General features: G+C 42.0%; 1 protein-coding gene across 2 annotated transcripts in view; it reads left to right on the top strand.

The window, feature by feature from the left end:
- EP300 (E1A binding protein p300) overlaps nucleotides 1–25,315 on the top strand; it is a 163,265-nt gene that overhangs the window by 87,798 nt on the left and 50,152 nt on the right. The window contains exons 17-21 of one of the 2 annotated variants that reach the window (XM_069737084.1): nucleotides 4,482–4,600; nucleotides 7,172–7,411; nucleotides 7,628–7,716; nucleotides 18,165–18,245; nucleotides 19,862–19,918. In XM_069737084.1, the coding sequence (XP_069593185.1) occupies nucleotides 4,482–4,600; nucleotides 7,172–7,411; nucleotides 7,628–7,716; nucleotides 18,165–18,245; nucleotides 19,862–19,918 (586 nt within the window). Of the gene's footprint in view, nucleotides 1–4,481; nucleotides 4,601–7,150; nucleotides 7,412–7,627; nucleotides 7,717–18,164; nucleotides 18,246–19,861; nucleotides 19,919–25,315 lie in introns of both variants that reach the window. The other variant, XM_069737083.1, reaches the window with a different exon arrangement.

Here is a 25,315-nt window from a genome sequence, read left to right as displayed (position 1 = left end):
GTTCCATCACTTACTTTTATATATGCTCTGTGTAAGGTATACAGTTTTAGGATTTCTTAGTGTAGTTTCTGAGCAGACATTTTCTATGTTTTTTCAAATATGCCTCGTTTTTGCACTAACAAAGTGGATAGTTTTTTGACACACATGCGGAGAAGTCGCTTTTACGTCACAAAAGCTAAACTTGACTGTCATAAGGAAAATCTACGACCTGTACTTTGAATACAGAATAGGAGAAGAGTTGGGCTCTACACATATGCTGTAATAGATGTGCATCACATCTTACCCAATGGTTTAAATGAAAAAAGGCAATCTATGCCTTTTGCAGTCTCAATGATCTGGAGAGAGCCAGCCGGTCGCACTACCAATTGCTTCTTCTGTATGGTGCCCCCCATTAGGAAACCAGTTTCAAGAAGAAGTGGTCTTTAAAGTAACCAAACATTCCATCTGCAATACACTCAGTGCCACATACAGAAGAGATGCTGGTTCCAAAAGCACCAGAACGATTTTCAGTTGTCAAGCAAGAAGAGGGCGCTTGGTGTCATTAAGCATCCCGCGACCCAGAAATTGTCAGCAATCTTAACTGAACCACACCTTTATAACTAGAGGTGAGAGCGTTTGATCGGGTCCATGCTTATTCGGCAAGCTATAGCGTGTAGGCTACTTTCACACTTGCGTTTTTTTAATCCGTCACAATCTTTTTTTAATCCGTCACAATCTGTCATTTTTTTTGAGAATGCAGGATCCTGCAAAAAAATTTGCAGGATCCTGCATTTTCCCATAGACTTGTATTAGCGACGGATTATGACGGATGGCCATCCGTTTCATCTGTCGTGCACTGGATCCGTTGGAAAATAGCGGTCTGTTGTGCGAAGAAAACGTTCATAGGAACGTTTTTTTCTGCACGTCGCAAAATCGGTCAGTGACACAACCGTCGACGGATATAATGGCAGTCTATGGACGCAGGATTCGTCGCTGACCGTCACACACTGGAATCCAGCGACGGATACCGGTTTTCCCCTCTGAGCATGCCCGGAAGGATTTTCAGATCCGGAAAAAGTCTCTCTCTCGTCCCCGGACTTTTAATTCCCGGAATTTGTGTACGACGCATCCGTCATTTCACTTGATCCATCGCACACGTTTTTTCTTATCTTCATGACGTCCGTCGATAGGTCATTTTGCTGCACCACGATGGACAGCAGAAAACGCAAGTGTGAAAGTAGCCTAAGCTGCAGAGGGAACTCTGATACATAGGGCACGCCAGCTGTTAGGCTCCACAGTTGCATAGGTCGCGGCTGTGTCAGTCACAACACATGCATGGAGAGACCAACACACAGCTGATCAACCGACGCGCTCCATGTATCAGAGTTCCTTCTGCAGCTTATTCGGTAAGTGCTATAGCTTGACGAATAAGCAGGGACTCGATTAAATTCAATCATCTCTACTTATAACACAAAGTGAACTGAATGATCTCCTTAGAGATTTGGATCTGAAGATATGTCATAATCCAGAGAAATGGAGGCTCTTCATCGATTCGTCCCAATGAAGCATAAAAGTAGTCTTTCTGCATAATGGCAATGCAGTACGTTCAATTCCAGTTGGTTATGTAGTCCACATGAAAGAAATCCATGACAACATGAAACCGCTGTTGAAGTGCCTGAACTATGATTAACATTTGTGGCCTCTCTGTGGTGACTTAAAGGTGCTTGGTCTCTAGGGTGGATACACAAAGTCCTGCTGCTTTCTGTGTGAATGGGATAGTCATGCAAGGGAATATCACTACAATAATAGAGAGACTGGCCACTCTGACATTCACTTAAGCCAGGGAGTAAATGTTCTGCATCCAGCACTTGTTGACTCACGTAATATTTTGTTACCACCATTGTATATCCAGTTGGGCCTAATGAAGATCTTTATAAAGTCAATGGATAAAAATGTAAAAGCATTCAAGTATCTCAAGGAGAAATTTCCAAGGTTGAGTGAAGCAAATATAAAGAAAGGAGTCTTTATTGGACCTCAGATTCGTAAGCTTGTACAAGATTAGAAGTTTCTGTTTGTTGCATGGGTAGTATTCACATTAGTGGTAACTCATTTTTTGCTAAACTCGAGCAGATAACTATGAAGGGTTGGTGGGAAATCTCAAATCATATAAGGATCTTGGCTGTAACATGTCTGTAACCCATTCAAGACGCAGCCATTTTTTTTTTTCGTTTTTGCGTTTTCGTTTTTCACTCCCCTCCTTCCCAGAGCCATAACTTTTTTATTTTTCCATCAATATGGCCATGTGAGGGCTTATTTCTTGCTGGATGAGTTGTACTTTTGAACGACGCAATTGGTTTTTAACTACCACTTCCGGCCATCGGGCCGGAAATGCGCGCATCGCCGACCCCGTAATGTGATCAGGGGTCAGGATGCATCGGTGTGACAACCTGAGGTCTCCTTGAGACCTCTATGGTTGTTGATGACGGCCTGCTGTGATCGCTACCCTGTGGTCGGTGCTCATAGCAAGCCTGTAATTCAGCTACTAGAAAACAGGAAAAAAATTCCAAGTGCAGTGAATTTGCAAAAAAAAGTGCAATCCCACACTAGGTTTTTGTTTGGCTTTTTTGCTAGGTTCACTAAATGCTAAAACTGATCTGTCATTGTGATTCTCCATGTCATTACGAGTTCATAGATAAAAAGTAACCTAGACATGTTTGGTGTCTAAGTGGTGAAAAAAAATTCCTAACTTAGCTAAGAAAAAAAAAAATTGCACCATTTTCTGAGACTCGTAGAGTTTCCTTTTTTTTGGGATCTCTGGTTGGGTGAGGGCTTATTTTTTGTGCGCCGAGCTGACGTTTTTAATGATACCACTTTTGTGCAGATACGTTCTTTTAATCACACGTTATTGCATTTTAATGCAATGTCGCAGCAACAAAAAAAACAACCCGTAATTCTGGCGTTTAGAATTTTTTTTCTCGTTACGCCGTTTAGCGATCAGGCTAATCCTCTTTTTTTTTTAATTGATGGATCGGGTGATTCTGAACGCGGCGATACCAAATGTGTATGATTTTTTTTTTTTTTTTATTTTGAATGGGGCGAAAGGGGGGCGATTTAAACTTTTTATATATTTTTTATTTTTCTCATATTTTTTTAAACTTTTTTTTTACTTTTGCCATTCTTCAATAGCCTCCATGGGAGGCTAGTAGCTGGCACTACTGGATCGGCTCAGCTACATAAGAGCGATCATCAGATCACTCCTATGCAGCTGAATTACAGGCTTGGTATGAGCGCCGACCACAGGGTAGCGATCACAGCACGCCGGCATCAACAACCATAGAGGTCTCAAGGAGACCTCAGGTTGTCACGCCGATGCATCACTGACCCCCGATCACATTACTGGGTCAGCGATGCGCGCATTTCCGGCCCGATGGCCGGAAGCGGTAGTTAAATGCCGCTGTCAGCGTTTGACAGCGGCATTTAACTAGTTAATAGCGGCGGTAGGATCGCGATTCCACCTGTCGCTATTGCGCGCACATGTCAGCTGTACAAAACAGCTGACATGTCGTGACTTTGATGTGGGCTCAGCACCGGAGCCCACATCAAAGTGGGAGACACGACATGCGCCGTACTAGTACGGCGCATGTCGTGAAGGAGTTAAAGATTCATATCTTCGTATCCAGACTTTCCACCAATCTGCAGAGCAGTGAAAGACTAGCACGGTGAGAGATTTCGCCAAGTGCGGTTGTGGAGAGAAAAGATATCAATGAATATGGAATCCTTCAATGATTGCAGATTACTGTTGAATAATAGATCAGGGGTGTCAAACTGCATTCCTCGAGGGCCTCAAACCATGCGTGTTTTCAAGATTTCCTTCGCATTGCACAAGGTGCTGGAATCATTCTCTGCAGGTGATTAAATTATCACCTGTGCAATGCAAGGAAATCCTGAAAACATGACCTGTTTGCAGCCCTTGAGGAATGCAGTTTGACACCCCTGTAATAGATGATCCGACAAAGGAGTACAAGAGACGAGCAAAAAAGAATCGTCACTGAATGAGGATGCATTTTTCAGTGCAATTTCTGTAACTGTTTATAATTGGCAATAGTGTTTAGAAAGGTTTTAGTTGTTTGAATTGTTGTGAAGTTTCCTCTAAATAGCAGAAAATTGGCATAACAAAATATACTGCATCTTTACATTCTATGCATTAATCATATGTAGCAGTAAAAGGAAAACTCTTTATCATAGAAACAAGCCAACTAAAAAGATTTCTTGAAATCCCCCCACTATGGTGTAACATCTGGCCGCTGCGCAAGTACGCAGTATCTAACCTCAACGTTTACTGATCGTGTGCACATACTCTGACCGTTTCCTTTTGAAACCTTTCTTCATAGGTCATAGCCATGTGCTTTTCTGTTTGTTCTTTTCTATACTGTTATTTATTTCTGTGTAACAATTTTTTTATTAAAAAAACAATTTCTTCAATTTCTTCACCCCCTTTAAAGTTTTTAAACCTGAGGAACTACGGCAAGCTCTCATGCCTACACTAGAGGCATTATACCGCCAAGATCCAGAATCCCTTCCATTCCGGCAACCTGTAGATCCGCAGTTATTAGGAATCCCGGTAAGCTTCATCAAATTCTTTTTGTGCTCATTTGTAAAATGGTGTTTTTATTTTTGGATACTTAGATGGTCCCTGATTCATCATTGCTTTTGTACCAGTTTTTTTTTACTAGTTTTTATGCCTTTTTATTTAGTTGCTCCCAATTCATTGTTCTATTTGCACCTCTCTTTTTTTTAAAGCCTACTTATATATGATTGCCTGTCGATTTTAATGCTGTATTGTGATTTTTGGCGCCAAAAGTCGCACATTCATTTCAAGACCAGAAAAAGGTCCATGTTTGACTTTGCACCATATTCATTAATCACATGTGCCGATAAATTTGGAACCGAAAACGGCAGCGAATATCACAATATTAAAAAGAAAAAAGAGGATTAAAAAATTTTGCATATGTAAAAAAAATAAAATCTCCCATATCTTTCTAAAAAAAAAAAAAAATTTTTTTTGCATATGATGAATTGGGGCCAAACAATCCGATGCCGATTTTTCTTTTTTTTTGCCATCTATATAAGTTAAGGGAATATGTGCCTGATACATCATCATGTGTGTGGAAATGCCATGGGGATAAAAGCTATTAACTGCTACAGTGTAGGAGCCCTAATGAAAGGAAACCGCAGTACTGGAATCGCAAGCCGGGCACACCACAAGCTCTGATCCTGACTTTCTAAGCTACACTCTGTCAGTGTTCCCCAACTCCGGTCCTCAAGAGCCAACAACTGGTCATGTTTTCAGTATTTCCTTAGAATTGCCCAAGTGATGATTGCATCACCTGCACAGTCTTTCATTCCATCACCTGTGCAATACTAAGGAAATCCTTAAAAGGGTTGTCCCACTAACAGTGAATTTTAATAGATTTTAAGTCACATGACAGGAGCATTGGGTTTTTCCTTGTGGGCAGGGGCGGACATAAAAACCATGGGCCCCAGAAGCAGTGGTCTCTCCCCACCCTACAACAAAAAAAACAGATGAGCATATCTCACAACTTTGCTGCCCTTTGTATAATGTCAACAGGTGTCCTCCATACACAGTATGATACCTCCAAAGGGAATTCCTCCATACACATGACCCTACTGTGTCCCATCCACCTCCAGCAAGGTATGCTGTCCCAAACACAGTATGATGCTCCAAATGTGACCCCCACACAGTATGTGTCCCACATAGTCCTACATACAGAATTATGACCTCACATAGTCCTCTATACAGTGTAATTCACCATACAGAATATTGGTCCCACGTAGTTGTCCATTTAGTATTTTAGGCCACACACAGTCCTCCATTTAGTATTATGAGCACCACATATTGCTCCATACAGAATACTGGCCCACACATTCACCCATACAGTATAATGGGCCCCACATTGAGAAAAATGTGCTCATCTCTCCTCTTTTCCCCGCTGCTCTGATCTCGGCAGTAAGCAATCTGAAGCCATTTGCTGCTCGGCACAGTGGGTGTGAAATTGTGTCTGCTGTGCTGAGACCTCAGGCACAGAAGGAGAATGATGGAGGAGGGAGCAAATGGCTTCCATCATCTCATTCAACTGTATCGGCATCATCTGGAGTGCTGATGCAGCTGAAAGTGCGATCTGAGGATGCGGTGCCGGCATCGTGAACCAAGTATAATCACCCTGCAGACCAGAGTTTGACATGTATGATGTACATGAATGAAATCCTTTGGTAAAGTTAGATTGTATTTCATTTTAGTTTCACTTAAGAAAAAAGGTTGCAAAGGGGGCTGATGCCTTCTAATTTTCAATTTTTTTTTTTTAAACAAATTTTTTTGTTTTTGGGCAATTTTTCAAGTAACATTACAAACATTTAAAGAACATAGTCCCAACCCCAGTCCCCCCAACATACAACGCCCCTAAAGTATAAAATACATGTACTGCTCTCTGGTTCTGCAAAATGTTTCAAATATTTGAAGGAATCCTGTGAAGTCCAGAAATTCAGTTTACCTGCAGACATAGAACTGATCTGAAGGGAAATGGTTTCTAAATCCTATGGCTTACTGGAGCAGCAGCTGCAAGAAGAATATGAACTTCCATTCTCTCCACTCTCTACCTGCCATAATGCACAGTGTGCACTCCGTGCTCGTTCGCCGGCACATTGATACAGTCTGCTCAGCAGTGTGTGCCGAGCAGGTCGTCACTCATTGTGCCGGGGCGTCCTCACTGCACGTGCGCACCCTTCACTCCCTATGGCAGAAAGAGAGCGGCTACAGGGAAAGCATAGACGTTCATTTTCTCCCTGAAGCTGCTGCTCCAGTAAAGCAACCAGGCAGGATTTATTGCTTTACTTGCTGATTAACCTGGTTCCTGAAGGCTAAATTGTATTTCTGGACACGGCAGGACCTCTTTAAATGGTGATGGCTTGCGGGGTTTGTGATTAGGGGGGGGTGTTTACATTTTTTGGCCGCTTTGCTTCTTCCATTGAGTTTTGACTTACAAATATACATTGGTAAGTAAATCCCATATTTTAATGCTAGAATTGTGCTTTGCTTTATTTTTGCTTTGCATCCTCTCAGACCAGTAATGCGTTATAACTTCTTATGATTCAGAAAAATACCTCTGTCCTGCAGGATTACTTTGAGATTGTGAAGACTCCTATGGACCTGTCAACCATTAAACGCAAGTTGGACACCGGGCAGTACCAGGAACCATGGCAGTATGTGGAAGACATCTGGCTGATGTTTAACAATGCTTGGCTATATAACCGAAAAACTTCTCGCGTTTACAAGTACTGCTCAAAGTTAGCTGAAGTGTTTGAACAGGAGATTGATCCAGTCATGCAGAGTCTGGGATACTGTTGTGGCAGAAAGGTTTGTACATCTTATACTTTTTTGTATTATTGTTTTATAATGGCTATGTGTGTAAGGTAAGGGCCTTACTTCCAATCTTTATATTTACTATCAAACCATTGTAAAAGATTCCTGTCCCAAAAAGTATTGGTCTTGAATATTTGTACACTGTGCGAGTATGAGATTTATGGTTTGGTGCCTTTTAAAGACCTATTTCCACTTCACACTGTCTTACAGCTTGAATTCTCTCCACAAACCCTGTGCTGTTATGGCAAACAGCTATGCACAATTCCACGTGATGCCACATACTACAGTTATCAAAATAGGTAAGTGCTCCCAGAAAAGCATCCGTTTAAAATATTAAATTCCAATGCTTAAAGAGCAATTCCACTGAAATCAGAGCGTACTCTGGGCCCATCTGATCCTTCTTTTTACCCTGGTGCAGTTTTCTGATTAGTGCTGAGAGCTGCAGTCACTACTTTTTCAAATGTGGATAAAATATGCTTTAAGCCTTCATTTTCCCGAAACCCTTATTAATTTACTTTTTTTAAAGTTTGATGGGGCTGAGTGAGAGCTTGTATTTTGCACGATGAGGACGTTTTTTTTTATTGATGCTGATTTTTGCGTACATACAATGTTTCCATTGCTTAGCATTAGGTTTCTTAGAGGTGATGTGGCAGAACAAAAAACACAATTGTGGCATTTTTTTTTATTTTTTAAATCTCTACAGCATTTACTGATTGAGTGAATCCCATATTATAATAGTCTTTAATTAACTCGACACTACCAAATAGGCTTTTTTAATGTATATTTTTCTTTTGTTTCGAGAGATACCATATTTTGCGGATTATAAAACACCGAATTCTAAGATTCATACCAAATTTTGGGTGGAAAATAGGAAAAAAGAAAAAATGTAAATAATGGTGGTATGCCTTATAATCCGTCTTAACAGTAGCTTACCTGTGGGGAGGTGGAGCGGGGTCACAGGAGCCAGGGTCACCGCTTCAGGAGATGAGCAGCAGGAGGAGTGGGGTGATGCTGCGGTCCTTGTCCTCTAAGAAGATGCCGGTGAATGGACCTCTTCTTTCCCATACATATCCCTGCAGTGGGCTTCCCAAGATCTTAATCTGTGCATGTGCTGCTGTAGGCGGCTAGTTTTCCAAAGATCACCGCAGGGATATGAACTGGAGACTAAACCTCCGCACTCTTTTCTGAGGTTGAGGACCGAAGCATCCCCCCACTCCTCCTTCTGCTGACTTCCTATGACCACACTCGGCCCTCGTCCCCTAGGTAAGATACCTTCGGATTATAAGACACACCCTTTTTCCCTTTCAGGGTAGGTGCACACGTTGCGGATAACGCTGCGGATCCGCAGCGTATCCGCAGCGTTTCCGCAGCTGCGGGTCCGCAGCAGTTTCCCATGAGTTTACATTACAGTGTAAACCTATGGGAAACAAAAACCGCTGTGCACATTGTGCGGAAATAAACGGTTTACATTCTGCAGCATGTCACTTGTTTCTGCGGATTCTGCAGCAGTTTTACAGCTGCTCCTATAGAAAACCTCAGTTGAAAAACCCTCGGTAAATCCACAATAAACCTGCAGCAAAAACGCAGTGTTTTTGCTGCAGATTTATGAAATCCGCTGCGGAAAAAATCCGCATTTGACCAGAATACGTGTGCACATAGCCTCACATTTTTTTGGGGGAAAAAGTGTCTTAAAATACGGTATATTGTGGGGGGGTTTAAAAAAACTTTTCTGCCCTTTTTTATTTTTTAATTATTTTTAAAGAATTTGCACCTGCTATCCTTTGACTGCTTATACCATATACTACAATACCACAGCATTGCAGCATATTGTGAAAATTCCGGTCAGCCTATGGGAGAGCTTTACTTGGAGAACTGAGATGACAGCAACGAGGCCGTCAGCAGACCCATGGCTGTCATAGTAACGCTGTGATCCCCCACAGTCACAGGGTGGCGGGGGGACGATAGGAGCCGATGCTTTTTACTTGAATTGACAGTGGCATTTAATTGTTTAGCAGCCGCGGCCCGAACTCTGCCCCAGTCTCAGCTGTTGGAGACAGATGACGGCTATATAGGATAGGAGTGGAGGTACGGAGAATCCTTCCCAGCACATTATTACATCTTCCTTTTGCGGAAGAGGGTTAAATTACAAATCTGGCATGCAACTGTACAGGAATACTTCCAAAAGAAAAGCTATAATGCCGTATCATTGTTTTTCTAAAAGACTGTTAGAGGAATTTGCTGTTACCTCTCAGCACGGGCAGCCAAAGTCTACGCTGCAGATTTACTAGAGAGGCAGTGTTCTGTTCCTGATGCCAAGCTGCCATCTTCAGAGCAGAAACAAGCATCTTATAGCGCTCGCTCCCACACTGGGGACTGCAACTTGCAGGATGCTGCCTCGTTCAATGCAGGACCCAACACAGATTGTAGGTGGTCCTTGCTGCAGGTTAATGGCAACATCCTCCTAATGGTGATTTTGAAAAAAGATTTTTCTTCAAAATCCTGCAGTTTAATTATTTTTCTTTTGAATGTTTTTGTCTTCTTCAAGATTGGCCTGAATCTGGAAATTGAGCTGTAAGACCTATACTGAACATGTACTCCCAATTTAATTTATTGGACGAGTGATGGTCCCAGTGTTCATCTGAGTGGAATTGCTCTTTAAGTGATTTGTTCTGGCCTTTGCCATCCACCATTGTATATTAGAATATATAGGGTATATCTTTTGAGAAGTGCCGTTTCTCGTCACCCTATTTCTGCTTCTGTTTGTATCCTGCCTGTAATCAATAGATGTCTTGGCTTCTATGCTCTATCTAGTCATACACTAATGAAAGGTACTTAACATAAGTTTGTCTATCTTTTAATTCACAAAACATTTACTGTTATGTGTGGGCAGGCATTTTGTTTAGATCTGTTTTTCTCAGCTAAAATGCAGATGAGTTTTGTGAAGAGCCACATCTTCAATGTCAGCGGCGATCCCTGCTATTCCTAGTGCCTCGTCAGTGCTTCAGATCTGACATCCATTAAACAAATAGCTGAAATAAATGCATTAAAAGCTCACATAAAGTTTGTAACACAACCTGTAAATGCAAATATCTGATTTTCTTTTCCCATTTATACAGTTTTTATTGAAACTTTCACATCAATTACAATCTATTAAAGCTGCTTTGTCCACGTCTACATCTAGAGATTGAGGGATTGCATAGTTAAGCCTCCCTGTAAGTAATGTAACACCCCCCCCCAAAAAAAAAAAATGCATAATTTCACGCAGTAAAAAAGGAAAAAATACAAATAAAAAAACTCGAGGTGGTCCACTACAGTGTGAGTGGGCAGAGCGATTTAAACCTTGACAATAAGGCTTTCTTCAAATTCCTTGTGTTTCAGTTCATCTGTATCACGTGACCCCCGTTTGCAGCCTCTGATATCTGGTGATGTCACGTTTACTTCTGGACGCAGACTCTGCATCCCCGAGGCGGGACCCAGACCTCCTGAGTGACTGGGCTGTGGGCGGAGCTTCACCTGCGGCTGGGGGTCACGTGATGGGAATGAGCGGACAGCAATAGCGCTGCTCAGTCACACTTGGAAACAAGGTATTGGAAGAAAGCCTTATTTCCAAGGTCCGATCTACCCACTACACATTTTAGTGAACCACCTCTTTAACATAAATATGGAGAATCAGTGTTAAAATTACGGTTTAATGTTTATCTAGTATCCCTAGAAATATAATAAAAAGTTTTCAAAGAATTACAGTATGCAACCCAGTGTACCAGATGTACCAATGAAAAGTGTAGTTGGTCCTGCAGGAAGCAAGCGCATGCAACCTTGTTGATGGGAAAAGTGATCTGGCAAAGCGCTTTATCATGCGGAAGCAACAGACCATTAAAAAATATATATAAAAATTTGGAATTGCCATAATTGTGCACCTGTAGAAGAATGTCACTAGAAGAATGCAAAAACGGGATCTCTTTGAGTTCCTGCATTATTACGTTTTGAGCCATGAAAGACACACTGTCCTTAAAACGGTTGTACAGGCATCTTAAGTCATCAGTGGCATATTGGTGGGGTTTGTTTGGGCATTTGATGTTGATGACCTACCACTGATCCTAAGGATAGATCAATGGCAGATCAATATGAGTCTGCTATCCCGCACCCCCACCAGTCAGATGTTGTTTGCGCAGGTAAACGCTTAAAAACCTTGTTGTTCAGCGCAGGTCCATTGAAAGTGATAACATCCAGCTGCTGGAGCAAATAACAGCTGATCAGTTGGGGTGCCATGTGTTGGACACACACTAATCATATGCCCAGAGAACCCCTTTAAATAGCAGATTCATTAGTAATTTTAAGGAGAAACATTTTGTCTGCACATTTTAAACCTTATTCCTGTCAAATTGTTTGGAGCTAAAGCTTGCAAAACTTGGTTTGCTTGCACACTTTAGCAAAAGTCACATGGCTATTAGCAATAAGCAAACTGCGCTATGCATTTCTAGTCATTGAGCAGAAAATCTACATGGCTTTTAGGAAACAATAATTAAGAGCCCAAATGACATTTAAAAAACAAAAAAATCGGGATGCCCCGAATTACTTAGCACCGCTGATTAGGAAGAGCCCCCAACCTGTAGGTCTTCAAGTGCAACAAACATGGCCTTTGTAGAGAATGTGGAAGCAGCTAATATGTCCCCATAACTTCAGCATGGTGGGCTGCGTTGTTGAAAATGCTCAGTGGCAATGTGAGATGCTTGTGTTTAATGTGTTTCTATCTCATGATGTGGCTAGGTAAGACTACGGTTAGATTGAATTTGTGGCTCTTCATATTAATGATATACATTGAAAGTATTGCTTTGGCAGCACAACATTGCTAGCATCATATACTGACTTGTTCCATTTGTCATGTTATGGATTTGTTCTGAATTTGTCATTTTGCTCCGCTGTCATTCAAGGAACTGTTGAGCGTTTATGTACATTTTTCGTTGCTTGTCCTCAGTCCCTTATTGTTTCAGATTACTCACAGCATGGTTAGTTTGTCAGCCCCATGAAATGAAATCTTTATCTGCCCCAATCATTGTTGAAAACAAGCAAGTTTGTAATTGACTTGCCTTTTCTCTCTGCTGCTGCTCTGCTACAAAAGTTTGTCAAACTTTTACTGCTTGTTGCCAAGGAGACCGACCACCAGAGCCTGGCCAGTAGCTACATCCCAGGCTGAGGTGTTAACTCATTGGATCTCAGCAAGCTCTCTCTTTCTCACTATAATCTTGCAGTCTAGACATGCTACTTATCATGAAATGACCATTTGGGTGTTAAAACAGTTGCTCACATCCATCCTCAACCACCCCACCTCCTGGACACACCCACCCTGTCAGCTCCTGATTAAGAATTATCAGTCCAGCACCATCAAAATCCTCAGATGCCCCGCCCGCCATTGACTGTTTTTTAGAACCGGGCCCCTAGTCACTGCTGACTTAAGGTACCTTCACACTGAGCAACTTTCCAACGAGAACGACAGCGATCCGTGACGTTGCAGCGTCCTGGTTTTGACAGCAAAAGCAACGATGCCTGCAATGGTTTTTCATGGAGCTAACAACCAGTGAGAAGGATAAGTACGTCACTGGATCGCTCCTGCATCGTTCAGCTGTTGCCGGTGTTTGACGTCTCTACAGTGACCTAAACAGCGACGCTGCAACGATCGGCTCGTTGTCTATATCGCTGCAGCGTCGCTTAATGTGACGGTTCCTTTACCCTGTGCTTGTTCATAAGCACTGTTATCTAGAAGTAAGACAATGCTGCTAAACCTAAATGGTCTCTCAAGTAGGAGTGCCCCTCCCCCGCCTGCAACAAGGAAGTGAGGAGGCAGGATAGATGTGTGCTGCTGAAAATAAAGATAACATGTCAGGCAATTTCTTCTGCCCAAACCACAGGTAGCATGAACTCCTGCCTAGCTGTTCAATTACAGCCACTTATATGACTTTATGAAATGCTCCAACTTTTCAGAAAAAATATGCTTTTGAAGATCTAGCCGTGGAGGAGCTCTACTAGTCTGATCTCGGTGCCACAGTAGGTGATTGACCAGTCTGTTCATATGTACCCATGTAGAGACCTATCAATCACCGTATATTTTCTCTGAAACACTGGAGCATTTTGGTGAATATACCGGGCTGCAATCGTGCATCCAGGCTGTGATTCATGTTGCCTTCAGTTTGGGCAGCATGAATCACCTGATAGGTTCATTTTAATAATGCAAACCAGATTTTTCATTGTAAAATCATTATATGAAATTACTAATGATAGTTGTCAGTTTTTTTTTACCATTCTAATTTTTATAATACAGTAGACAATGGAAATCAATTTCATAGTTTCTGTAATATATACTCTATCCATTGTCATCCTAAAGGCAGGTTTTTTTTTGTTTTACCAGAATGTTTCAACCTCCTACTAAACAATGAGTTCTCTCTAAAGTAATTGCTTATTTCTCCCTCTTTTCAAATGCATGTTCTGCTTAGGTAAATGACTTGGCCAAATGAGTCTGTCTGCAGCCATTTTTTAGCTAAAGCTAAGCTAAAGACACTTTCCCTATTTGTTTTTTGTTGTTACAATGCATCTAAAATAAAATAAAAAATATGCAAATGCAGACCTCCGATTGTAAGTTTGGGGTGAAAGGTCCTGGTTCTTAAAGCGAACCTGTCAGCTGGATTTTGCTAAGTACACTACAGACATTGTCAGGTTGCTAAACTGATTAAAATGATACCTGGGGTGAAGAAGTCAGTCTTGTGGTTCTTGTGTAATCAGTGTTAGAAGTTTTCAGTTAATGAGATGCCTGTGCTCCCGGGCGGGACTGTAGGCAGTCTTATCTTCCTGCTCTAAGCCAGAGAAACCAAGGAAAGAGCTGCCCACAGGCCACCCCCAAAACAGTCTCTCTCTCTGTCTCTATGATGAGGGACATGTTTGTCCTTTGGGCTATTTGTGGGCCAGGTACAAGTAGACTGCCTGCACACCTAGGAGAGTACCAGGCACTGGAATCAAATGCTGTTTTCACATATCCAGCAGACAATTATTTCTGCATATGGAAAAGAGGCACCAACAAGGCTCTTGGTCTGTGGGTCTCGGTGGTCACAGGATAACCAGGATGCTGCTAACCCGAGTGTACTTGCTCTAGTAACAATTGTCACTATTATACGGTTTAATTACTCAAGAAGTAGGGTTGCTTTTTAGTCTCCGATACATCTAAAGGTATTGTAAAAAAATGAATTTAACCAAAGGTCCTTCATGACCTTTAAAGGAACAGTTAAAATAATTGCATTGATTTAATAAATATAATTGAAAAACTAACAAAGCAAAGTAGAATAAAACCCACACAACACCCCCAATTGCTATCACAGTGTTAGTGCCAGCTCTATTACTCTATGGAAATGTGCACAAGTTCATTATTTGCAGCAGACTATTGTCCTGCAAATATAGGACTATTGGCAGGAATAATGGTTTCATTTGGGTGAAAGACACTGCAGGAATTGACACCTTGAGGATTTTAAAAAAACTCTTTGGTTAAAACAGGCAAGGAGGAAAACAGCAGCATGACTTTTTTCAGAAATCTGTTACTCTTTTGTACACAGGAGAAAGTGTCAGTGTTACCAAGCCCTAAATGCAAAGTGTCATCCATTTGATGATACACAATGATGAGTACAAATAGTGATGTATATAAAGATTCTAATCTATGATTGCTGGGAAAGAGAGAAATATATTTTCAGATTGTTTTTAAAATTGTAGTTGATGAGTGAACATTAAGGCTGTGTTCACACGTTGCGGTTTTTTCGCGGTTTTTCCCGATAAAAACGCTAAAAAACCGCATACAATAAGCATCCCATCATTTAGAATGAATTCCGGACGTTTTGTGCACATGATGCGTTTTTTTCCGCAAAAAAAACGCATACCGCACAAAATCCGGACATGCTCTATCTTTTTGCGTTTTTTTTGCGGATTTCCCACTCCAAAATGCATTGGGAAGTGTCCGGAAAAAACCGCGGCAAAATCGCGGCAAAAACGCATGCGGTTTTCTTGCGGATTTCATGCCGAAAATGTCCGGAATTCTCAGGAATTTTCTGCATGAATTCCTGAACGTGTGCACATAGCCTTAAATCTACTAAACTGTATGTGATTCCTGAAGATCTAAAGTTATTTTAAAAATCTGTTCACTAAGTGCCTGTGTTTTCAATGGAGATTTGTATCTCAATCATTAACGACAACATACCCTGAGTATCTGATCCTTGGAGTAATGCATCATTCTATTTCTCAATTCTTACTGAAAACTGTTTATAAATGTGTTTTAATTTAGATGCATTGGCCCAATAGAAAACACATATATATGGTACATATTTGGTTGAAAAAGTCCAGATATATATATTTTAATGTGTGAGTATATACAGCGGGTGAAATAAGTATTGAACACGTCACCAATTTTCTAAGTAAATATATTTGTAAGGCTGTGTGCACACGTTGCGTTTTTTTCACGGTTTTTCCCGATAAAACCGCAAAAAAAAATAGCATACAATAAGCATCCCATCATTTAGAATGAATTTCGCATGTTTTGTGCACATGATGCGTTTTTTTCCGCGAAAAAAACGCAGCATGTTCATTAATTTTGCGTTGTTTTTTTTTTGCAGATTTCCCACTACAAAATGCATTGGGAAGTGTCCGGAAAAAAACGCGGCAAAACCGCATGCAGATTACTTGCAAATTTCTTGTAGAAAATGTCCGTTTTTTCTCAGGAATTTTCTGCGAGAAATCCTGAACGTGTGCACATAACCTTAAGGTGTTCTTCACACGAAATTCTCACCCGATTCCAGTAACAACCCATCCAATCTGTAAAGGCAAAGAAGTCAAACCATAGATGTAATTAAATTAAGTTGTGTAGTAATGAGGCATGACACAAGGAAAAAGTGTTGAACACATGAAGAGGTGCAAAAAGCTATAGAAAGTCATGACACCAGCTGAAGTCTTTCAATAATTAGAAAGCATTCCTGAATATCAGCTGGTTCAACTGATGGCCTATAAAAAGGTGTCTCATTACCAAGGTGCCACACAAAAGACATCTCATGATGGGTAAAATCAGCTGTCTCAAGACCTTTGCAACCTTATTGTTTTAAAATATACAGATGGCATTGGTTACAGGGGGATGTAATGCGGGATTGGAAAGAACATAATTTCACCATAAACCAGCCACGACCAGGTGCTCCCCGCAAGATTCCAGACAAAGGAGTGAAGACAAATATCAGAACTTTTCCAACAGCCAAGAACCACATGTGGGGAGCTAAAAAAAAATGTAATCAAAGGGGAAAATTGTTTCAAAGAAAATACTGCACTCAACTTCCTTGGCCTGTATGCACGCTCACCACGCAAGACTCCATTGCTGACCCAAATCATGTTAACGTGCTTTTTAAGGTTTGCTCAAAAACATTTATTCAAGCCAGTGAAATACAGGGGGATTATAGTCTAGTTAGATGAGCCCAAAATTAAACTGTTTGGATCTCATAATACACATCATGTTTGGAGGCAGATAGGCACTGCATATCACCCCAAAGCACCATACCAACAGTGAAGTTTGGAGGTGGGAACATCATGGTGTGGGGCTGTTTTTCAGCATATAGCACTGGCAAACTAAGTTGAAGAAAGGATCAATGGACAGACGTACCAAGACAGTCTTGATAAAACCTGCTGACATATTCCAGGATGATGAAGTTGAAACAAGGGTGGACATTTCTGCAAGGCAATGATCACAAACACTCAGCCAGGGAAACTCTCAGTTGGTTTCAGAGAGAAAATAAAGCTGTTAGAATGGCCTAGCCAATCACCTGGCCTGAATCCAATAGAACATTTATGGAAGGAACTAAAGCTTAGAGTTCATAGGAGCCCATGGGACCTTCAGGATTTGAAGAGTGTTTGTGTCAAAGAAAAGGCCAAAGCCGCAGCTGAGCAATGCATGCAACTAGTTTCTCCATACAGGAGGCGTCTTGAAGCTGTCATTACCTACAAAGGCTTTTATACAAAGTATTAAATTTCATTAAGCGTGTTAATACTTTTTTCCTGTGCAATTTCTCATTATTACACATATGGTAACTTAATTTATGGATATCTATTGTTCGATTTCTTTGTCTGTGTGGATTGTATATGTTACCGACATCTGGTGAGAATTTCAATAACTCCTTTACAAATATATTTACTTAAAAAACAATTGTGAAATATTTTGTGTGTGTGTTAGCATCCATATCTCTGATATTGGTGACTTAAGTTAAACCATATCTCTAAGCGGAGCAAGATGACAAACTCTACCCTTGTCTCTGAACCTTGTTTTATTAGTTTTTGTTTAATCCTCCCTTTTGATTTGCTGTGATGATTTTGCTGCTTGTAATCCCATTTCAAGAGAATCCTTTGCTAATCTGTGCTTTGCATTGGCTTTCTGCTTTGTCTTGTCTGTTTTTGTCTGGCTTTTGTCATGCCCACCCCAACCCTGCTTTTTTTTTTCTCTGTTTTATGTTCATTTCTTGCCCTTCCCTTGCTTGTACCTGTGGTGGCTTTGATTGCAATGAAATCCCAAAAATCCTTTATATTAAAAAATTACCTGGGCTCGTGGCTTGGCCTGATGTGACCTCCTGCGTACACCCTGTCTCTCTCCTGCAACATCCTCTGACTGATGGCTTCCCGTCTCGCGTGGTTCGGCGGTCGTTGCGTGAACGCACAGTTCACCCAAATATGGCCTTCTTGCTGATAGGTACCACTTCTGTGAGAAATGCTTCAACGAGATCCAAGGGGAGAGTGTCTCTCTAGGTGATGACCCCACACAACCACAAACGTAAGTGAAGATATTTCTCTTAAATGTAGCATTTGTATGTGTATATCACTTTGTAGTTTTGAGATGTAAAATGATATTAAGTGCCTATATTGTATTATGTGAGGGAGCATTGCTGTTAAGGCTTTGTACTTGCACAGGTTCCTGACTTGTCACATGTTAGGGTCAGATAGTGGGGGGACATTTATTAGGACTGCACATTTTGTGCTGGTCTTAGTAAACCAGGCGTATTTTTCATCAAGGGGTTTTTTTTTTTGTCTTTTTTTCTTGGTGTAGGCTTGCACCTCTTAATAAATCTGACTCATTTCTTGACATGAAGTTGCCAAAATAATTAATTTACCCGTCACATTTACTCGGATCCTCATGCTCACTGAGGCCCTCCGCTCTTTTGCAAAACCCACCCACTATTTAGAAACATTTTACGAGTTGCAAATTGTGGCGTGCACCATGATTTTCACCTTTTATTTTTTGCACCAGTAAGTGTTGTGAACGCTGTGGCCTGCGGTTTTCCTGGGTGGTGCTGGCTTTACAGCCCATTTATCTGAAGGTTTGTTCAAAATCCAAACAAAAATGAGCTTGGGGCAGATGTTAAAATTTGTGGCATGCTCTAATGTCCATGCAGGTTCCGTCTGATACAAGCTAATTAGGGCTTTGTGTGATGGCAAATAAGTATCCACGTGTGTTATGACATCCCACATATAGATACCTTTTGGTGGCCAAAAGTCTTGTCAGATTTTTGTAATCAATCTTCCTCCTACTTGTATAAAATCTGTACAGAAAAACCTTTACATTACTGTTTACACAATCCACTGTCCAATAGAGCAGTCATATCTTTTTTTTCTTACTGTGATTTTTGAGTTGATCCATTGAAATAAAGTACATAAACACAAATCTTTTACATTAAATGACAATGTAATAAAGAAATCTTTTCAAAAAACATTGGCAGGCGTTCCGTTGTCCAAGCAGTCATATTAAGTTATGTTCAGGCCTAAAATCCTTTCTGCAGTAGGTTTACTCTGAATTACCACATACTGTCAGTGGTAGGAGACTGTGCTGCTGAAGCTTGTCTGTAGCTAGATGGGCACTGAGTATCACCAGGCCATTTATCAAACACTATTGAATCACAAATAATGTCCAAGTAACAATTGGTAAATATTACACACATGAATATACAACAGTGAATCTAGATTACCAACAAAGGCATAGCGTGATGGGGCACGTGGTAAGCATGAGTGCTAAGTATTCGTGTTATTGTGCCTCATGTGCTCATATCAGAACATCCATCCAACGGCGTTGTGGCCAAAACCACAAGAGCCAGAGAATGGGGCAGAGAACACAAAACTCGCACTCATACACCTACTCTTACACACGCTTACATGCACAATCACATACATCCCAACCCTCCAGCCCAGACCAAGAACGGAGTACCATATGTGGAGAGCAAACACACCAGGGCTTCAATAAGGCAACAGTTTCCCGGACATCAGAAGACTCACAATGGGAGCTGGTGGCTCTATATGTGCTATACATGTACACACAAACTGTATGGTAGTAAGCTGTGTGAAAGTCTATATATTCTTAGCTTGTTTCCTTCACTGATTTGGTTTTGTTTATTTTAGAACAATCAGCAAAGACCAGTTCTCCAAACGGAAAAATGACACTCTAGATCCAGAACTGTATGTATTCGCTGCAATTTACTTTTTCAATAAATTAACTGTTTTCAATGCTGTCAGGAAAGATACCGTTGTTCGATTATGCATTGGTCAGATACTGACAGCTTTATTTCCATGTTTTGCAACTTTCAAAGACAAAAGTACTGGCACCAGACAACAGCAGCGGCTGATGGAACGGTGTTTGGTGCTCTGCATAAAGTGCTTAAATGTGCAATATTGAAGAAAATAGATGCGGCACTCACCAGTCCTTTATTTCATACCTTGGGACTAGGACTAAAACATGATGTGCCGGTTACAGAGGCAGCAGGGAGAGACTGCCAATTCCTGCTGCCTCTGTAAGGCTACTTTCACACTAGCCCGACGTACCGACGCAAACTGCGAAAAAAATGAACAACGGGGGCAACGGATGCAGTTTTACAACGCATCCGCTGCCCCATTGTAAGGTCCGGAGAGGAAGGGGCGGAGTTTCTGCCACGCATGCGCAGTCAAAAATGGCGGACCCGACGCACAAAAAAAAGTTACGAGACACCACAACAGAAGCAGTGGAAAAATGTCTGCAGAAATTTTACAAATATCCAAAATGTTTATTAATATTCAAAAGGCAAAAGACAAGGATAAGACTGGAACAAGGGGTGAACTATATAACAGCATAAGCGGTGGGAGTCCGCAACAAATACCCTTTTGTTACAGTGAATGCTTAACACGTTATCAAATATCAAGAATTGTAAAAACATCATGCTAACATAACATACCGAGTGGTGTGTGACAGGGTGTGTGGATTTTAGTGGATACGATAATATAGCTGCTCAGATGAAGACACACTCTCGACGCGTTTCCCCCAACCGGGTTCATCAGGAGAGATTTGTGATGTCTTGGCAGTAGGGAGTCATGATAAGATTGAGGTTGGGGAAAACGCGTTGAGTGTCTTCATCTGAGGAGCTATATTATCGTAGTTTCCAGCCGTTTGCTTGCAATGCCGCACTGGAGCAGATAAGTACAGTTTGTTTGAGGAACTATTCCCTTTGTGCTTTCAGTGTATTTAACAAATTGCAGTTGTGTGTTATGCAGTGCCATTTGTGGCTATGGTTATTCATTTGGTTTATCAATGCCATGCAGTATTGTTGTTGGAATATCTATTAGTTATTATATGTCAGCACCTATTTAATCCCTGAAAATTGATAAGGTGGGATTCTTTTTATAGTGAAGTGTTGTTATGGTATCTAGATATTTATCTATAACTCTAATTGTATCAGTTATGAGTGATCTAGATTAAATGCACTATCTCTTCTATTTTACATATGTACATCTAAAGGTACCTTCACACATAACGATAGGATATCGATATCGTTTCAACGTCCCGCTTTTTGTGAAGTTGCAACAATCCCGCTAACGATATCTTTGTGTGACAGCGACCAACGATCAGGCCCCTGCTGGGAGATCGTTGGTCGTAGGGAATGATCAGGACCTTTTTTTGGTCGCTGATCACCCCGCTGTCATCGCTAGATCGGCGTGTGTGATGCCGATCTAGCGATGTGTTCACCTGTAACCAGGGTAAACATCGGGTTACTAAGTGCAGGGCTGCGCTTAGTAACCCGATATTTACCCTGGTTACCATTGTAAAAGTAAAAAAAAACAAAAAAACTACATACTCACATTCCGATGTCTGTCACGTCCCCCGGCGTCAGCTTCCCTGCACTGTGTCAGCGCCAGCAGTAAAGCAGAGCACAGCGGTGACGTCACCGCTCTGCTTTACGGCCGGCACTTACACAGTGCAGGGAAGCTGACGCCGGGGGATGTGACAGACATCGGAATGTGAGTATGTAGTGTTTTTTTTGTTTTTTTTTTTTACTTTTACAATGGTAACCAGGGTAAATATCGGGTTACTAAGCGCGGCCCTGCACTTAGTAACCTGATGTTTACCCTGGTTACCCGGGGACTTCGGCATCGTTGAAGACAGTTTCAACGATGCCGAAGTTGTTCCCCTGATCGTTGGTCGCTGGAGAGAGCTGTCTGTGTGACACCTCCCCAGCGACCAAACAACGACTTACCAACGATCACGGCCAGGTCGTATTGCTGGTCGTGATCGTTGGTAAATCGTTTATTACCCTTTTACTAGTTATTATGTGAACATTGTTATCAATCTAGTAGTGCATCATATAGTCAATACAGGCCCTCTGGCCCTCTGTTTCTTACTTTCGGTCTTATAGGGTTTAATAGGAGTGCAGTGTTTCTTAAGGTGCCAACCTCCGCACCTAGGTAGGCACTCAGACAGAGCTGATATATAGGGCCAGGTCACTCATTTCCACACATCGGCTGAGTGAGCTTGTTGTGACATAGCAGCACTTTCATACCATCACTATCTAGATATTCTCAAATATGGTGCTGTCAGTTGTTTTCTATGAGGTATAGTACTGGGTGTACAGTCATGGCCAAAAGTTTTGAGAATGAGACAAATATTAATTTTTCCAAAGCCTACTACTTCATTTTTTCTAATGGCAATTTGCATATACTCCTGAATGTCAGAGTGATCAGCTTAACAGCAATTACTGTACTTGCAAAGTCAATATTTGCCCAGAAAATGAACTTTAACCCCCAAAACACATTTCAACATCATTGCAGTCCTGCCTTAAAAGGAGCAGCTAACATCGTTTTAGTGATTGATCCATTAACACAGGTGTGGGTGTTGATGAGGAAAGGGCTGGCGATCAATCAGTCATGATTAAGTAACAATGACATCACTGGACACTTTAAAAGGAGGCTGGTGCTTGGTATCATTGTTTCTCTTCAGTTAACCATGGTTATCTTTAAAGAAACACGTGCAGCCATCATTGCACTGCACAAAAATGGCCTAACAGGGAAGAGTATCGCAGCTACAAAGATTGCACCTCAGTCAACAATCTATCGCATCATCACGAACTTCAAGGAGAGAGCTTCGATTGTTGTCAAAAAGGCTCCAGGGCGCCCAAGAAAGACCAGCAAGCGCCAGGACCGTATCTGAAAACTGTTTCAGCTGCGGGATCGGACTACCAGCAGTGCCGAGCATGCTCAGGAATGGCAGCAGGCTGGTGTGAGTGCTTCTGCACGCACTGTGAGGCGGAGACTCTTTGAGCAAGGCCTGGTTTCAAGGAGGGCAGCAAAGAAGCCACTTCTCTCCAGAAAAAACATCAGGGACCGACTGATATTCTGCAAAAGGTACAGGGAGTGGACTGCTGAGGACTGGGGCAAAGTAATTTTCTCTGATGAATCCCCTTTTCGATTGTTTGGGACATCTGGAAAACGGCTTATTCGGAGAAGAAGAGGTGAGCGCTACCACCAGTCTTGTCTCATGCCAACTGTAAAGCATCCTGAAACCATTCATGTCTGGGGTTGCTTCTCAGCCAAGGGAATCGGCTCACTCACAGTCTTGCCTAAAAACACAGCCATAAATAAAGAATGGTACCAGAATGCCCTCCAAAAACAACTTCTCCCAACCGTCCAAGAGCAGTTTGGTGCCCAACAATGCCTTTTCCAGCATGATGGAGCACCTTGCCATAAAGCAAAGGTGATAACTAAATGGCTCATGGAACTAAACATAGAGATTTTGGGTCCATGGCCTGGAAACTCCCCAGATCTTAATCCCATTGAGAACTTGTGGTCAATCATCAAGAGACGCGTGGACAAACAAAAACCAACAAATTCTGGCAAAATGCAAGCATTGATTATGCAAGAATGGACTGCTATCAGTCAGGATTTGGTCCAGAAGTTGATTGAGAGCATGCCAGGGAGAATTGCAGAGGTCTTGAAGAAGGGTCAACACTGCAAATATTGACTTGCTGCATTAACTCATTCTAACTGTCAATATAACCTATTGGTACTCATAATATGATTGCAATTATATTTCTGTATGTGATATAAACATCAGACAAACACTAATAAAAACCAGAGGGCAGCAGATCATGTGAAAATAATTTTGATGTAATTCTCAAAACTTCTGGCCATGACTGTACATATATATGCATGTATGTGTATCTTTGATGGAGGTATTTTTTTATTATTACTAGTCAGTTTGAGAATATTGGGTATTTCACTGATTGATCTTCCCTATTATCTCTCAGCCCAGTATATATATATGCATTTTTCACTGAGGGGGATTTTCTCTATTTTATCATAGATTTAATAATAAAGGTTATATTTTACAAGAGGGGCTTCTCTTTTGAAAGCGGTTATATTTTCACACCTGCGCATATATTAGTTTGTAAGAAGTTTTCCTGATCTAATCTATCAACCAAATGCATGTGCAAAAGAAATGACACCGGAGACAGTCAGATGTATACTCCTCTCTTTATTAGAGTAGGCATAGAACTTGTTCATTGGTAGAGATACAACATCTTATGTAGTAGGAAGCGATAGGGCGGAGATAATGCGTAGCTTGCAAGCCACGTGTATGTCTGTGATAGGCTGATTGTTTATATGGTCTTGTGTGTTGCATCAGCTTCCTCCCAGATCCATCTTGCATAACAGGGTGTTGTCCCGGATGCAGGCGCCATCTTGCCATATTATGCTTAAGCGAGCTTATGTAAGGTCAGTAATTGATTTAGTCAGCCATACTCTCCTTCATACATTAATGTGTTTTTATCGGAGCAAGGCAAGAAAAATAACCTGCTGCCCGACTCCCCCCTGTCAGCGGGAAGAGAAACCTGCTGCCCGACTACCCCGTCAGCGGGAAGAGAAACCTGCTTGCCCGTCTACCCCCTGTCAGCGGGAAGAGAAACCTGCTGCCCGACTCCCCCGTCTGCGGGAAGAGAAACCTGCTGCCCGACTACCCCCAGTCAGCGGGAAGAGAAACCTGCTGCCCGACTCCCCCCTGTCAGCGGGAAGAGAAACCTGCTGCCTGACTCCCCTTGTCTGTGGGAAGAGAAGCCTGATGCCCGACTACCCCCTGTCAGCGGGAAGAGAAACCTGCTGCCCGATTCCCCCGTCTGCGGGAAGAGAAACCTGCCCGACTAACCTCCGGTCAGTAGGAAGAGAAACCTGCTGCCCGACTCCAACCCCCCCCCCCCAGTCAGCGGGAAGAGAAACCTGCTGCCCTACTCCTCCCTGCCTGTGGGAAGGGAAACCTGCCTGACTACCCCCCGGTCAGCAGGAAGAGAAACCTGCTGCCCGACTCCCCCCCCCCCCCCCCCCCTGTCAGCGAGAAGAGAAACCTGCTGCCCGACTCCCCCCTATCAGCGGGAAGAGAAACCTGCTGCCCGACTACCCCCTGTTGTTGGGAAGAGAAATCTGCTGCCCGACTCCCCCCTGTCAGCGGGAAGAGAAACCTGCTGCCTGACTCCCCTTGTCTGTGGTAAGAGAAGCTTGATGCCCGACTACCCCCTGTCAGCGGGAAGAGAAACCTGCTGCCCGACTCCCCCGTCTGCGGGA

This window comes from Ranitomeya imitator, chromosome 8, assembly GCF_032444005.1.
Source record: "Ranitomeya imitator isolate aRanImi1 chromosome 8, aRanImi1.pri, whole genome shotgun sequence".
NCBI lineage: Eukaryota > Metazoa > Chordata > Amphibia > Anura > Dendrobatidae > Ranitomeya > Ranitomeya imitator.
The sequence above is the reverse complement of the archived record's forward strand: the minus strand, read 5'-3'. Positions and strand labels throughout refer to the sequence as shown.